This window comes from Leishmania panamensis (genome assembly GCF_000755165.1).
Source record: "Leishmania panamensis strain MHOM/PA/94/PSC-1 chromosome 27 sequence".
Lineage (NCBI taxonomy): Eukaryota > Euglenozoa > Kinetoplastea > Trypanosomatida > Trypanosomatidae > Leishmania > Leishmania panamensis.
Window position 1 is genome coordinate 823,114 of NC_025873.1, and position 14,811 is coordinate 837,924.

General features: G+C 58.9%; 4 protein-coding genes across 4 annotated transcripts, besides 1 other annotated feature; all 4 read right to left on the reverse strand.

The window, feature by feature from the left end:
- On the reverse strand, positions 1-2,784 carry LPMP_271980 (FtsJ cell division protein, putative; the record flags this gene model as incomplete). The annotated part of the gene is made up of 1 exon (XM_010701982.1): positions 1-2,784. One exon carries the CDS (start codon positions 2,782-2,784, stop codon positions 1-3), a length of 2,784 nt encoding a protein of 927 aa, XP_010700284.1.
- Positions 2,785-4,015: 1,231 nt separating this feature from the next.
- LPMP_271990 (hypothetical protein) lies at positions 4,016-7,192 on the reverse strand (the record flags this gene model as incomplete). The annotated part of the gene is made up of 1 exon (XM_010701983.1): positions 4,016-7,192. One exon carries the CDS (start codon positions 7,190-7,192, stop codon positions 4,016-4,018), a length of 3,177 nt encoding a protein of 1,058 aa, XP_010700285.1.
- Positions 7,193-8,695: 1,503 nt separating this feature from the next.
- Positions 8,696-9,916: a repeat region.
- Positions 9,917-10,209: 293 nt separating this feature from the next.
- Positions 10,210-10,803, reverse strand: LPMP_272000 (hypothetical protein; the record flags this gene model as incomplete). The annotated part of the gene is made up of 1 exon (XM_010701984.1): positions 10,210-10,803. The coding sequence occupies one exon, from the start codon at positions 10,801-10,803 to the stop codon at positions 10,210-10,212; it is 594 nt and encodes a 197-aa protein (XP_010700286.1).
- Positions 10,804-12,068: 1,265 nt separating this feature from the next.
- On the reverse strand, positions 12,069-13,742 carry LPMP_272010 (hypothetical protein; the record flags this gene model as incomplete). The annotated part of the gene is made up of 1 exon (XM_010701985.1): positions 12,069-13,742. The coding sequence occupies one exon, from the start codon at positions 13,740-13,742 to the stop codon at positions 12,069-12,071; it is 1,674 nt and encodes a 557-aa protein (XP_010700287.1).
- Between the last annotated feature and the right edge of the window lie 1,069 nt (positions 13,743-14,811).

A 14,811-nucleotide genomic window follows, 5' to 3' on the forward strand; every position in this document is an offset into this window, starting at 1 on the left:
TTACTTCCGGCGCTTCAGCTTCTGCTTCTCGCGCCGCATGCGGCCCATCAGTTGGCGGTCGAGGTACTTGTGCTTCTTCTTTCCCTGGCCTTTCACCACCTGCGAGCGCATCAGCTTGCGCACGCTAAGATTGCCAGCCTTCTCGCGCGCGCGAGGGTCGGCCTTGCCTTTGTCAATCAAGCCACGTAGCATGCGCTGAGCCTTCCGGCGCTTGCGGCCCATCGCTTCCATCACCTTGCGGCTCGGCCGTGCGTTCAGCTCCTGAAAGCGGCGGCGCTGCTCCTCAATCTCCTCCGCGGTCACGGGCAGCACAACACGGCAGTTGCGCTGCTCATCCTTCACGAACCAGTCTGGCAAGTCATCGTCGTCGTTGAATACGTAGCGGTTCACAGAGGCGTCAAGGATGTCGCGGCGCGCCTTGGGGTCCAGCATCTTCTGCGCGATTGCCAGCGTGCGAGCGCGGATGTCGGGATCCGTCATGGCAATCGGGATCTCTTCAAACTCGGTGTCCTCCTTGCCACTGACATGCTTGCCGCTGTTTGTGTTATTCTTATTACGCTTGTTCTGCTTGCGCACTTCCTTGTTGTCCTGCAGGGCTTGCTTCCGCTGCTGCCGCACGAGCTCCTGTGTGGTGGCCTTGCCGATGTCAGGGACGAGCTTGCGCTTGCGGCGCGAGTCTTCGCGACCACGGTTGATCTCGTAGTCATCGAGGTCGCCATCGCTCAGCTCCTCGGACAGCTCACTAGCAGAGGCGTCGCTGTCGTCATTGTCGTCGTCCTCAAAGCGCGTGCGCACGTGCTTGCGCTTATCCGGGTCTGCCATCTCTGTGGGCGCGTTCATGGTGATGCGCTCCTCCTCTAGGACACGCTGTCGCTTCTTGTTCTTGGCACGATTGTGATCCTTCGGCTTTGGAAAGGTGTCGTTCAGCACCTTTTCGATGTTTAGCTGATGGCGCTGCCACTTGCTGCTCTTACCCGCCTCCTCAAGCTGCGCCGCGTCCTTCTCTGCCTTCACACGCTTCTTCTTGGATGCCGGCGTCTCGTCTGCCGCCTCCGCATCATTGCTGTCCTCGTGACCCTCCAACCCTGCCTCGTACAGCGTCACGCGCGTCGAGCGCTGCGCCGGGACGTAGTTGCCGTAGTTGTCGACATCCATGAAGTACTCCTCCCCCTCAACGAGCTGCTTTGAGTGCGGCATTCCATCGTCGGCACCTTCGGCCTCTGATCCGTCACTGTTCTCCTTCTCCCCCAAGTCCCAGTCATCCTGAGCGGCGAGGTTGACCGACATGACGGGGTTCAGCGGATCGTTGCCGCAGTCCTCCGGCCCCGTCCAAGTTGTGTCCATGATGCGAGCCAGCTCCTTCTCCGGGATGAGCCCGAGCTGCTCCACAGTAAAATGATCGAGCTCATCAGGCTTGCCGTCCTCGTCGCCTGCCGCAGTGTCGCCATCATCGTCGAAGGCGTCAGTGTGAGTGCCTTGGTAGTCGAACCCATCGGCCTCCGTCATATGCTCGGCGCTCATGTTGGGGTCATAGTTGATGAGTCCCTTGATCTGCTTCAGTTTGCGATCCACCACCTTCTTCTGCTTCTTCTTCAATTCCTTAGCCTTCTTCTTGCGAATCTCGAGCAGCTCACGCGCGATCTGTGTGACACCCTCAGGGCTGTCAAAGTCAAAGTAGTAGTCGCGCTTCCTCTGGCCGTCATCTTCATCGTCGCCGTCGTCGTAGCCGTCGCTGCCGGTCCCGCCGACCATGCTGTCCGCGTCGCCGTCCTCTTCAGTGCCCACCGCGTCGGCCTGGATGTGGCGAGCTTGCTCGCGCAGCAGCTGCTCACGCCACCGCAGCATGCGCCGGAGGTCGGCCTCACCCACCTGCTGAAGATCACCACAGAGGTACACCAGCTCCTTCTTGGAGCTCTTCGATTTCAGGTACGCCTTGTCCACATCGTCGCTAAAGCGCAGCTCATGGTGTATCTTGAGAAACCCCTTGGGGTCATCGGCGCGGAGGAAGTCGGAGAAGGACGCGACACGGTGTGAGACAGTCGCGAATTCGTCGTACCCTATCGGCACATCGGACTTAGGGGTAACAAGCAGGCCGGAGGCGGAGACGATCTTCTCCTCGCCGACCTCAGCAAAGACCTTCTGCGGGTTGAAGAAGGCGGGGTCGATGTTCTTGGGGGCTTTAAAACCGGCACAGACAACGAAGATCTCGGCAGACTCCATACGAGACGCCTGCGGCTTCGTCGCCTCGACCTTATCGAAGAGCTGCTTGAACACCCAGAGGAGGTTGTGGAAGTCCGGCGAGCGGAAGACCTTCGTAACAAACCAGCCGCTTGCCTTCAGCATAGAGCACGCCATCTTGGCCGACGCCAGTACGAGCGCGTTTTGGTCGAAAAGATCGCGCGACCAGACACCACCGACGTTTGGCGCACCATCGTGAATGACACAGTCGACCGGCTCCTTCTTCAGGTACGTGACGATCATCTTGCGCGTCTTATCATCCACGATGTCGCCAACGAAGGTCTTGACGCCGCGGATCGGCGCGATAGGTACAAGATCGACGCCGACGATCTTAGAGCCTATCGGCATGTGCTGTGCCGCCACCTGGCACCAACCACCAGGCGCTGCGCAGAGGTCGACGAGGACGCGTGACTTGGCGAGGAAGTCATACTTGCGGTTCAGCTGGATCAGCTTGTAGGCAGAGCGGGCGCGGTACCCCTGATCCTTGGCCAGACGGTAGTACGCGTCCAGCCGGGTCTTAGCCTTCTTCTTGGACTTGACGCCCATTGGTGCCTACCTGAGGTACCGATGTGTCGTGACTGAGGAGGTGGGCAAGAAGAAGAGGGAAAGGGCTGGTCGCTATGATTCACGTGCAAATGCTACCAGTACCACCTCAGGCTCCAAGTACGCAGTGGGTGTGTGTGTGGGGAGGGGGAGATGTACGGAAGGAGTGGGAGAAAGAAAGAACAGTTGAAGGAGAGGAAGAGTGGGTGGGGTGGAGGGACTCCGCGGACACGCGAACGCTCCTACCTGCACTCGCTCACACTTCGACCTTCGCTTTACTGCGTTCAAGCGCGGTGGGTGCGCGAGTAGCGGCCATGAACAATCGAGGATCCAAAAGAAACCCCAGCAAGGCGGCATTCAGAAGGGGAAAAGGGAAAAGCGAGAGAGAGAGAGAAGGCGGAGACAGAGAGGGCTAGAGATGGAGGAACACGAGCCTGCGTACGTAGCCGCGCTGCCATTCAACGAAAGAGCGACAGGTCGCGCACCGAGAAGAGGAGAGAGAGAGAGCTCGTGGGTATGTAAGATGGGGGAATCAGAGGCGCCGCGCAGTATGTGGGCTTGTACATTGGCTGGGGAAAGTGGGGTCGTTTGTTCTCGGCTGACAGAGCCCATCACCGTGAGGACAGAGAATAAGGAGCACAAAATGGCGAGGAACGTCCAAAACAAATGCAAAGAACAACGAGAAAGACGAGAAACGGCGCCCAGGTCGATTGATGTGTGTGTGTGTGTGTGCGTGTGCGTGGGTGGGTGGAGAACATAGAATAAAAACCGAATGTGACGTCGCTGTATCGCGCAAGCGGGCGTCAAGAGCGACGTGCTGACTGAGCAACCCAAAGGGGGGTGGGTGGGTGGTGGTGGTGGTGGTGGTGGAAAGAGGAAGACGACAATGGTGAAAGAGAAACAGAGGAGAGACAGGAGGAAGAAGGGCTGCAAGGAAGTGCAGCATGTTCAAGGAAGATGAAGGCGCACAGATACACGCTCACGATGAGTACGTGTCAGCAAAGACGCAAGAGCGAGAGGGAGAGGTTGGAGGCAGGGCTACAGTTCGCACACGCCTCGTTCCTTCAAACCTTGTTCCGACACACTCTCCGTCTCCACCCCCGCTGCCACCACCGCCACTCCCTTTGACAGCCACAGTGACACTCACAATCGCCGCCAACACCACCGCTGCACTCCACAAGCCAGCAGACAGGGAGAACTTACATCAAATCACACCTCAGCCAGTGGTTTACCCTCAACCACGCATCGGATGCTGCCGCCAGATGCAGTAGGCGTCGGCAATGAGAGTGTCCAGCCACCGCGTCGCCGCCTCCGTCGAGCTCGCACGGGCTTGGAGGCTGCTCTGCGCATCCCTGTTTTCCCTGTCCACCGAACGCTGCTGCTGTTTGGCGGACGTGTACTGGGGAAACAGCGCCTCGAACGGATGCTTCAGCGTATTCATCACGACGTCCATGGGTGGTGCAGCTGTCAAAGATGTGCCCAAACGTACTCCCACATCTGCCGCTGAAGATGCCGACGCGCCGTTTCCCTCGCGCTGTGGGGTACGCGAACCAAAGACAGGCAACACTGTGGCAAGCGCCGCCGCCCCCCACCTTCCGCCAGGCACTAGTGACGCAGTTGAGGTTGAAGTATGGGAAGCGGTACGGAGCAAGCTGGTGCGCAGGTTTCGGAGCAACGCGCAGCACACACATACGTGGAAGTGCATGATCTCCTCGTCGCTCGCCCAGGACTCCTGTGCTGCCATGCCAGCGGCGAGCAAAGAAGTCGCCACGTGAGCACCACTGACCGTTGCTGTCATCGTTGGTGCACGATCGCCATCAATCCCAATCGCCAGGTAGCAGTCCCACAGGCGAAGCAGCAGTGGTAGTGGCAGCTCGCGTGCCAGCAGGCAGTGCAGCCACTGGAAGCAGCCGTCCATCACAGTCAAGCCATACCCGTCCAGGAAGGCGATGAGAGAAGGGTCCACAGCGCGCACGAGGGCCTCAAGGCGACGCACATTGCGTAAAATGCCTGGCTGACCCGGCATAAAGTTATCCTGCAGCAGCGACAGCACACGACCGGCGCACCAGTACGTGTCGCCCTCCACCTGCATCAGGTAGCTCTCCGGTAGCTCCGCCAACATCGCGTCCAGGGCGGCGGGGGTGTCAAACAAGATATCAACATCCGCCTCGGAAAGGTAGGGGGAGAGCGCGGCGGCTGAGGCGGCCCGAGTGGCAGGCGCGCTGAGCGCCGTCGTGGCGATTGGCGGCGCCGCCTCCGCCGGCGTCGGGGCAGCTGTGAAGGGCCGGGAGGTCCGCTGTCCCGTGGCAGAGAGTGACGACACCAGCAGACGCATCACCGCTCCCGTGTCCGTGTCGCAGACCATGCTGCCCATCTCTGTGCCGCTCGGGCAGGCGCCTTTATCGTCACTTTCGCTATCAAAGCGCACTGCCGCTGCTGTCCCGCTTTTTCTCGGCTCGCCCTCGCGCGTATGGGTGGTGGGCTGCTCCGACCCCCGCGCAAACTGCCGCAGCGCGTCCGCGAGGAAGACTTGATAAAACACGGCGACTACGTCGTCCATGCCTTGCACGTACCCGACAACAGGGTGCCGTTGGGACCAGAGAAATAAGCAGCGCGCCATGCCTGCGAGGGAGCGGCCGGCGTGAAAGATGGGTGACTGATGGCGCGGCAGGTCCAGCAGCATCTGGTAGAGAATAGCGCGCTCGTATGGAGAGAAGACCGCCACCGCGGACGTGCTTGAGGCACCACCGCTGAGCGTCTGACTGAGGCCATTGCTCTGCGGTAGTCCGGCGCCGGGAAGCCGAGAGAGGGGTGGCGCGTCGCGAAGGCCAGCAACGCCGGCAGCACTACTACCCTCGTGCATCCGTGGCAACGGTGACGTCCATGGCAATGTCGACGGCGATTCCCTTAGCGACAGCATTGTCAGTGCACTGCAGTACTGCCGTGTATAACTCTCATACTGACGACGTTTGCGCTGCAGCTCCTCTTTCTGCCGCGTGACCGCAGCAGGCGCGTAGTCGCTCAGTAGCCGCCACACCACCGCTCGCAGCAACGGCGGTCGGCAGCCACCCCACGCGACACACCGGAGCGAGTTTGGCTCGTCACAGGAGGCGCCAACCTTGATGGTGACGCCAAACCCGCTGTCGATGACGATGCCGTTGAGAGTCGCTGCAGCAGCGGCCGCTGCTTGTGCATTTTCAGAGTCGGCTTCCAAGGTCATTGGCAGCCTCTCTGCTGCAAAGCCAGCGCTGCTGCTCGTCGCTGTTGCGCCGGTTGACCCTGTCGTCTCGCGGAGGGTGGAGAGTGGGGCTCGAGATATGCTGGAAACCGCTGCGATATTGTTAGTGCTGAGAGGAACCAAAGGGGAAAGACGGGTCTCCCCGTTGTCGAAACCGCCGCCTCCGCTGCCGGAGGCACTGGCGGGTTGTGCTGGTGTTCGCCGTAGCGGCGTCTCGCGCAGCCCAGCCGCCTCCTCGGGGGTGAGGAGAACCGCCAAGCCGAGCCCGAGCCCGCTGGCGCCGCGTATGCAAGAATCCGCCGCCATTGCGGCACCATGCCGGCCAATGTTACCGCCAGCGCTTCGTTCATTACCATCTGCGTCGCTGCCCTTACCATTAGCCACGCCCGACGGCAAATGATCTCCGTGAGTCACGACAGCCGCCGACGATATCGATATGCTGGCGTTGAGAGTCCTGCTGGTGTGTGGTAACGGGAGTGCGTGACTCGCCGGCTCAGCTGCCAGCTCCTCCGTGTAGGCCTGCTGCAACAGGCACTGTGGCGGCACTACACGGAGCAGTGGCAGTGCCTGCAGAAGAGACGACAGCCTGAACTCCTGCTCTGCCTTGCATCGCCGCTCCGTCTCCATCGCCAAGATGGCGGCACGCTCGCGACGATCTTGGCTCCCCGTGCGGTTGCTCTTAGTATCTTGGACGCTCAGCTGTGCGTGCTGCGTCACAGCGATTTTCTGCTGCTTCTCCTCTCGCCGCTCTTCAGCTGCTGTAGCCTGCCGTCCTCCGAGGTGCCCCGTGCCAAGCCTCACGCTGCCGGCAGACTCACGCACTACCTCCACACGCGCCTGGCCATCGTCGCTGTAGCGCAATAGGCGGCGCAGCAGGGCGCCAGCAGAGTGGTACGCCGTGCCTGGCGGAACACGGCGCACTCGGCCTGGTCCACGCAGGCGTCGCACACAGAAGGGAAGGAAGCCCACAGACCTGTCCTCTTCCACGCCCGCGACGAGCGTGGCAATAGTGGTGTGCCGCGGCTGGAACGCTGTAGGCTGCCCCCCAGAGTGTGCGGCAGCTCCGGAACAGTTTTGAAGTGAAGAGGTGGACGGTGGCGAAGGGGATTCAGGCAAACCTGACGCACCGCAAAACAGCGACGACGCATCTTGCGTTGGCACCATCGCGGCCATTTCGGGCGTGACGATGCGTATAGAGAGAGAGAGAAGTACGCGTCTGTCTTGGGGCAGATCAGCCACCGATGGTAAAGAACAACAGATACACACACACACACACACACACACACACGTGTGGGCACAAAGACGCGTTGTGCGTCAACGGCTGCAAGCAGCAAGAGGAGAACGAATTGCCTCAATTACGATGATTAAGAGAGGGCGCAATACGAGATGGTTGAAGAAGAAATGAACAGAAGAGAGGGAGATTAAACGCACTATATTTTTTGTGTTCCGGTGCATTCCAGCGCACCTTTCTACCATGAACAAGTCAGCACATATATACGCACACGCAGCCGCAGCTTATCCGCCCGTGTCGCACTAGGGCCGAATCCTCCTAGTCGACTGGGGAATGCGGGAGTGTAGAAGAGGGAACCAAAAACTGACGATGAAAAGACGGCACCAATGCAAAGCATAATGCAAAAAATGCGTGGGCGTGCTGGGGAGAGAGGGGGAGAGAGAGGGGGAGAGAGGGGGGAGAGAAAAGTTAAAACGGGTGCCTACAGAGGACATGGAGAGAAAGACAAAGAAGAGTGCGTCTTCCTATGCGTAGGTGTGTATCCCAGCTGAAGCTTGCGCATTCGCCAAGCTGCTCACAAAAGATGAAGACAGAAAGAGGGCTGTGTTTCGCACATCTACAACACACAGGCACGCACACGAAGCAGATGCCTGTATCTTCGAAGAGCAAGCGTCATCCTATCGCTAGCCCGGTGCCAATTATTCTCTTCCATTACGAAGAGCCTATACTATTCCACACCGACCTGCAGTCGCTGCTGTCTGTGCATCAGTATCTGCGTGCGGGGGTGAGCACCACTTTTATCTAGCTTCTCGCTTCTTCATATAGCCAGCTTTCTCATTTGCTGTTCCATTCGTGCTGCACTCGCTTTCCGTCTGAACCCTGTCGCTTTTGATAAGCACACTGTTCCTATTATACGCCCATACACACACAAGCACACACACGCACGCACGCACACGCACGCACGCACTACACATATTCACATGCAGACACATATACACATGCACGAGAAGAGCAAAGTTTGCAAAGAAGTCTAAAGCAAGCGTCCCTCCAGGTCACATCACACACAGACACAGAGAGAGAGAGAGAGAAAGGGGGGGTGGCGAGGCGAAATCAGTAATAAATGACGAAGGTGAGAGGAGAAGAGGAAATATATATAAAGAGAGGTGGAGAGGGACCGATGACGCCGCACACGTGCACACGAGAGGAAAGAGAAAGGGAGGGGAGGGGGGAAGCGCAAAATGTCCCACATGATCAAACGCCCGCGTTTAGGGCGTTTGCTTCGCGCGTTTCCCCCCCCCCCCCTCCACACGACTCCCTTATCGCACCTCACCCCCTCCATCGCCTCAGTACGCTAGCTCATCAGCACCCGCCATCTCACGTTTCTCTCCGTCTCTTTCTTGCGGTCTTCTACAGTGCAGCAAGCAGTTTTCATTTATGTTGTTTTCCAACAGGCCCATTCCACCATGAACAAGCGAACAGACGCACACACAGCCACAGCTCACGCCACGCCGCCGTGTTGCACCACGGCAAAGCCCGAGTCGTCTCGGACAAGACGCCCTGCCGTCGAATCAAACCGCGCGTCCAACGGACTCTTCTCGGCCTTCCTCGCCCCGTCTTCGGATGCGCAATGGGCGCCAGACGGACACTCAGGTGAACCGCATGTCTCGATCCGAGTGGGCCGCAGCACCGGGGCCCCGCTCGAGGACAGAAGCGGTGGCTGCTATCGTAGGGGGGGGACACGAGGCAGTCCAGACGCATGCCGGCTAAGCCCAGGAAGGAAATGGACCAGCTGCAGGTCAGGGCTCTCTGGGACCCGGCACCCTGTCTGTATGCCGTGTCTCTCTCTAAGTCGCCTCGCGGCGCGGCATCCCACAACACGTCGAGACTCTGTACACTGGAGTTTGGGGGACTCGCTGATGTCATTCCAGGTGCTCTCGCCATGCCCCCGGTATCTGTGCCGCATCGGCCAACCCGATCGGATGGAGAAGATGCCGCATGTTTTCGCACGCATGCACTTTGGCGCGGACTGCTGTGCATTTCCTTGCCGCTTTTTCGTCGATGACACATGCTCTCCTCAGCTCTGCGTGCCTCCCTCGAATGGGATACGCCATGCAGGCTCTGTGCTTGACAGCGCTCGCACTCCTTCCTTTCTCTTGTTGCATCCTGGAGCCCCTTGCAGGGCGGCGTTGTGGTCCGGATGGCTGGCCCGCATGTACTGTGGCAGGTGGGGACGTTACTATGAGTCTGTAACAGCACCAATACTCCGCCTTCTCCTGGACCCGCAAGCCCTTGACAGCAGTGGGTGTGTCAGGCGGATGGGGCCCATAGAGGAGCATGTGTCCGGGCACAAAAACCCTATAGCCGGTCGTCTTGAAGGGGCCCAGGGAGGAAGGGGGGCAGCGATAGAGAGCCGACAGGGGAAGCCCATGCAGCGCAAGCGAGGTCCGGGGCGAGGTGACTGCGCACACAATCATAGCGCAAAATGAAATGCACTTCGGCCCTCGAGAGATCCTAAAATCCTGCGTGGCATGGCAGGTACAACGCCGGGTCGGGCATCCTCCTAGCATAAGCAGCTGAGAACAGAGGCTCTGGCAGGCGTGGTGCACCACAACGCTAGCTGAGCACTAGGCAGCACGTCATCTGCGCTCCATGGTGCCACTGCCAGTATAGTCAATAAGTCCTGTCCCCTAAAGAGCATCGTGCCGCTATTGCGCAACGCCAAGTGAATGAGAACAAGAAGCTCACGAAGAGGTGGAGGAAGGAAAGGAGCTGCACCCAGTAGGTGAGCGGAAGAAGGAGCACTGTCACAGTGGCCCGGACAGCGGCGACACACTGAAGATCAACAACACGAACAGGATAGAGGAGTAAATCGGCCTCTGGGGGGCTGTGCTTGGCACCACTCGGCCGCACTCTGTAACACACGTCACACCACCAGCCATTGCCAGCAACACCAGTGCGCCTACGGCTCCTCGCCGTCGTACGCGTAGTACGCCTTGTTGTGCATGATGAGCTGGTTGCCTACAAAGTAGAAGCTGTCGCTCGCCGCCTCGAATGGGTTGGCAATGATGGCCTCCTCCCACTCGGGGCTCAGGCTTGGCATATCGTAAATGGCCTCCCACGTGTTCGTCGAGTGAGGAATACAAAAGCCAAATTCGAAGTCGAAGGACTTGATCAGCACATTTCGAAAGTAGTGCCGCTCAATCATGCGGAACTTCGGCACTGGCGCATCACCGCTGATTCCGAAGACGAGCTTTGCGCCGACGGCTGACTTGCGCAGGAACGAAGGGGCAAAGCGGTAGCGGATCGTGCGGACAGCCGCAGCCTCCTCCTCGGACAGCTGCGCCACGCGGGCCAACATGTCCCTGACGTTCCCATCCCCGGCACCATTCGGGGACTCCCCGATAGAGAACAGTATTTTGTTCTGCTCGATATCACGAATGGTAAATTGGTAAAACTCGATGCCATATATGTTTGCTGTGAGTGGGCACAGAAACCGCTCCGTTGGGGCGGTGAAAGCCAGCACCTGCGCAGGGGTGACAGACGACGAGCTCATGAGGAAGGAAGGAAGGGAGCCCTCTCCAGGTAGCACCAACGAACAATACAACGAGGATAGAAATATAAATATAAAAAGAAGGCTCGTTTTATGGGCGTGTGCCTGTATATGAGCAATCGTGCATGCGAAGGTAACTACGTATGATGGGGGGGTAGGGAATAGAGCAATACGGAGCGCGGGGTGAGTGAAGTATGGCGACGGTTCGCTGTCGCGCTAGCCGGTGGATAGATGGGGATCCCGCTGATCGATGACGCCAATGCCTAGCGGGGATGTATGAAGACGTGCTTTGAGAGGAATTGTGGAAAGGGAGGGGAAAAGAACAAAGAATGAAGATGAACCGCAGCTGTGTAGATGGGGGGAAAGAGAGAGAGAGAGGAGGGGAAGGGCAGAGGAGAGCAGGAGATGTGCCCGAGGCAGGCGCGGTGAAAGCGTGCTGAGGGAATGTGATCTGGCAGGAGGACAAGAGGGCAAAATGTCGTCAAGCAGGGTGGAAGACAGCGAGGAAGAGAGATGAAATGGACGCCATCGCTACTACCTGCCTAAAATGTCGCTAGCTGAAAGAGCTCACACCCTCAAAGGATGACGTTGCCCCGTGCAGCTGGACACAGCATCAGCAGTTAAACGGGGTGTAAATACAGCCAGGCAGAGTGCAAGAGAGGCAGCCTCACGCACGTTCAGCAATGCTCGTAAGAAATGCTTTGCACAGAAGAAGCGCTTGCCTTGACCCCTGTCTAAGGTCAGGAGGGGGGAACGAGACCACCGACCAACACGCACGCACGCGTGGTTACGATGGTGTCTCGAACAACGGTAATGAGTCTAACGAACGAGGGGTGCCTGTTTCGAAGAGACGGAGGGAGGGGGGGTAGAAGGAGAAGCGAGAGAGGCATGCACACACAACCATCCAATGAGAGAGAGATAACAGGTACAGAGAGAGGGAGAGAGACATACAGATGTGTGTGTGGGGGGGGTATGGAACCACGGAATTCGGTGAACCGGGAAGTAAAAGAGAGGGGCAGAGCGAGATGGGTGGCCGACAAGGTAGGAAGAAGCGAACACACACACACACAAAGAAGAACTAAAACACATATGCCCGACACCCCCACGCCATCAATGCAAATGTGCACACGCACACGAACATGCACGCACGCACGCACACGTCAGAAGAGAGAGAGACGCGTGGCACTACGTTGACGAGAGCAGAACGCGAGACAACTCTCCCAAAAAGGACACGCAGATAACAAAAGAGAGCGACGAGATGGTACAGCTCACACCTCGGCTGTGACCTCTTCGCCTATTGCCGACCCACCGTCGGAACCACGACCGGGGAAGCATAGTGCGTCGTATGCACCGTTGGGGGCATGATCGAGCGCTTGACCGTGATACATGACAGGAGGATACCTAGCGACTGCATCTAGCGCGTCTCTGACGGTTGCTAATGGCTCCTGCAAACCACGCCCACGGTCCAACACCGAACAAGACACTGTGGCGTTCTGTTCCATTGCCTGCTGCAGCTCTGCCAGCTTTCGCCGCTCGCGCGCCAGCTGCCGCTCCACCTCGGCCACTGCCTGGTCGTACCGGGTCGACTCGAGCTCCAGTTCGTGCTGTTGGTGCTGCAAGGCGGTAAGGCGCTTTTGCCGCTCGGTGCGGAAGCGGTACGCCTCCATTTCCCATATGTAATTCTCCTCATCAAGGATGGTCTCCAGCTCATCAGCTCGGATGATGGCGCTGGGTGGGATCGACGCAGCCACATATGGTAATCCGTTATGTAGGGCAGAGGATGCCGCGCGAGGGCGATACACCTGCTGTTGCTGCGACGCGCGCTGCGATAGCGACGGACCACCACTGGCTTGCTCACAAAAGTTGCTTTGGTGGTCATCGTGGTGAGAGTAATTGAGGCCAGCTGCCGGTGCCGCGTACACGCCACGGCGACTCGCCGATCCGGAGCGTGACGTCAGTGGCGGCGGTGCACTCAGCGGAGACGGCGAGTCGTGCGGTACGTGCCACCGCTGCTGCATTGACGGCGGCGGGGACGCTATTTCATAGGACGACCTCCGGAAGCGATCGGAACGCGACCCGGACGGTCGAGCACGGAGCTCCGGTGGTAGTGGCGACGGCTGCGGGTACGCGTACGGCGGGACAGCAGCCTGCATGTTGCCTTGCGCAGAACGAGATGTACATCGTGCAGGCATCTGGGGTCGCGGGCTCTCGGCGTTGCCGCTCCCGCCATTGGCCCAGTTCCCGGACGGCAGGGAGGATAGCGTTGTGGCGGAGGTCCACAGTGGCAGACTGCTATCGTTCAGTGGTGCAGGATGAAGCTGCTGCGGCAGCGGCTCGCACGCGAGGTCGTCACCTGCGGTGGTTTGTCCTTGGGCCCCCTTTGCAGGGGGTGGCGGTGCGTTAACGAGGAGGTTAGGCGATGGTGCGCGGCGAGTCGACGCTGAGGCGCTGGACGCCATCGATGCGGATGCAGAACCTGCGCCACCCCCTCTCCTCATGGTTCTGGGGTCCACTGATCTAGAGTTACCCTGCCACGATATTGTGGGGGAAAGCGTGCCGGCTTCGGTGGAGGGACGCGGGGAGGGGACGGTTGCCATAGAGTCACCTCCATCGCGACTGCCTCGCTCGTTGTGGTCTCGCCCATCCTTGGCTATTTGCACGAGGTCGAGAACATCCTCCGCATGCAGCCCCACGGCGGCGCCTATGGTATTCGGCGCAAACAGCTGCCCATGCACGAAGAGCTGCTGCTCCTCCGGTGGTATATGGCTGATGCGCGCGAGATGGTGGCGCAGCTGCTTGCCAGAGAGCCGCCGCACGTCGCCTTCAAAGACGAGGTGGTAAATGACGCCAACAGCGACGTTTCGAACACGAAGGGAGGTGCGCGGACGTGGCGAGCAACGGCCCCTATCAGATGATTGCGAAGGCGATGCGTAGTGCGTCATTAGTGAGAGGGCCGGGAGGGTGTAGGACGATGACTACGCTGGCAGGGATGTCCTCCTCTTCTACCACCCTCGCTTCCTCCGTATACGAGAGTGTATAGGGGCTGAGATCGAGCAAAGACTTCGAATAGCGTCTGTGTGGGTGGAACAGGGAGAGGTGGGGGGAAGGGAAAGGTTGAGGACGCTATATTGCTTTATGCGGGTGTGTGGACGTGTGCTGCTGACCTGCCACATTCCCTTTGTTCGTGACAACACCGCGGCGATATGAATGAGGAATGAGAAAGCAAACGCGTGTATGTGCGAGGTGCGAGGGAAGCCAGCAAAAAAGCGGCAAGGTAGGAAAGGGAGTAGCGCATGGGTGAGCTGGCGGAGAGAGAGGGGGGGTAGGGGCATCCACACACACACACACGCGCGCGCGCCCATCCACCCACACCTGCGGGCAGCAGCAACCCCAATAGCCAGCGTACATGTAGGGCGAGCGGGATAAAGAAAAGCAGAGGCCGAGACACGTGAACACCCGATGAAACCAAAGTGCAACCCCTGAGCTTCAGGGGACAGACAGAGACACACACACACATATACAGGCATCACCCATCACAGCTCCAGGGAGAGAAAGAGAGAGCGGCGTACGTACGTGTGGAGTGCATACGTGCCGTATGCATACGCTACGAGAGAGAATGGGCACGTTGACTCTTGTTTGGTTTGTCGTATTCGATTTAGTCATCATAATCTCTACCTCCGGGGGCTTTCCTCTCACGCTCTAGTTCTGCGTCGGCGTGCGCCACATGCGAACGGGCGTGTAACTCTCGTGTGCCCAAGCCGCAGCCGTGTGCCGCGGTACTGCAGACACAGTCTACTTACCAACACCAGCACATCCACAGAGAGAGAGAGGGGGGGAGAGGGAGACGAACAAGGAAAGAAGCGTTACATGCACACTGCTTCACCACTGACGGCAGCGACCATCGACGGTTCAGAGAGGAACAGAGGGCACATGTGAGTAAATCGGAGAGGAAGAGGTGGCGGTAAAAGAGGATAAAATACAACAAAGGTCCGGGAGAAAACGTTCAGAGAA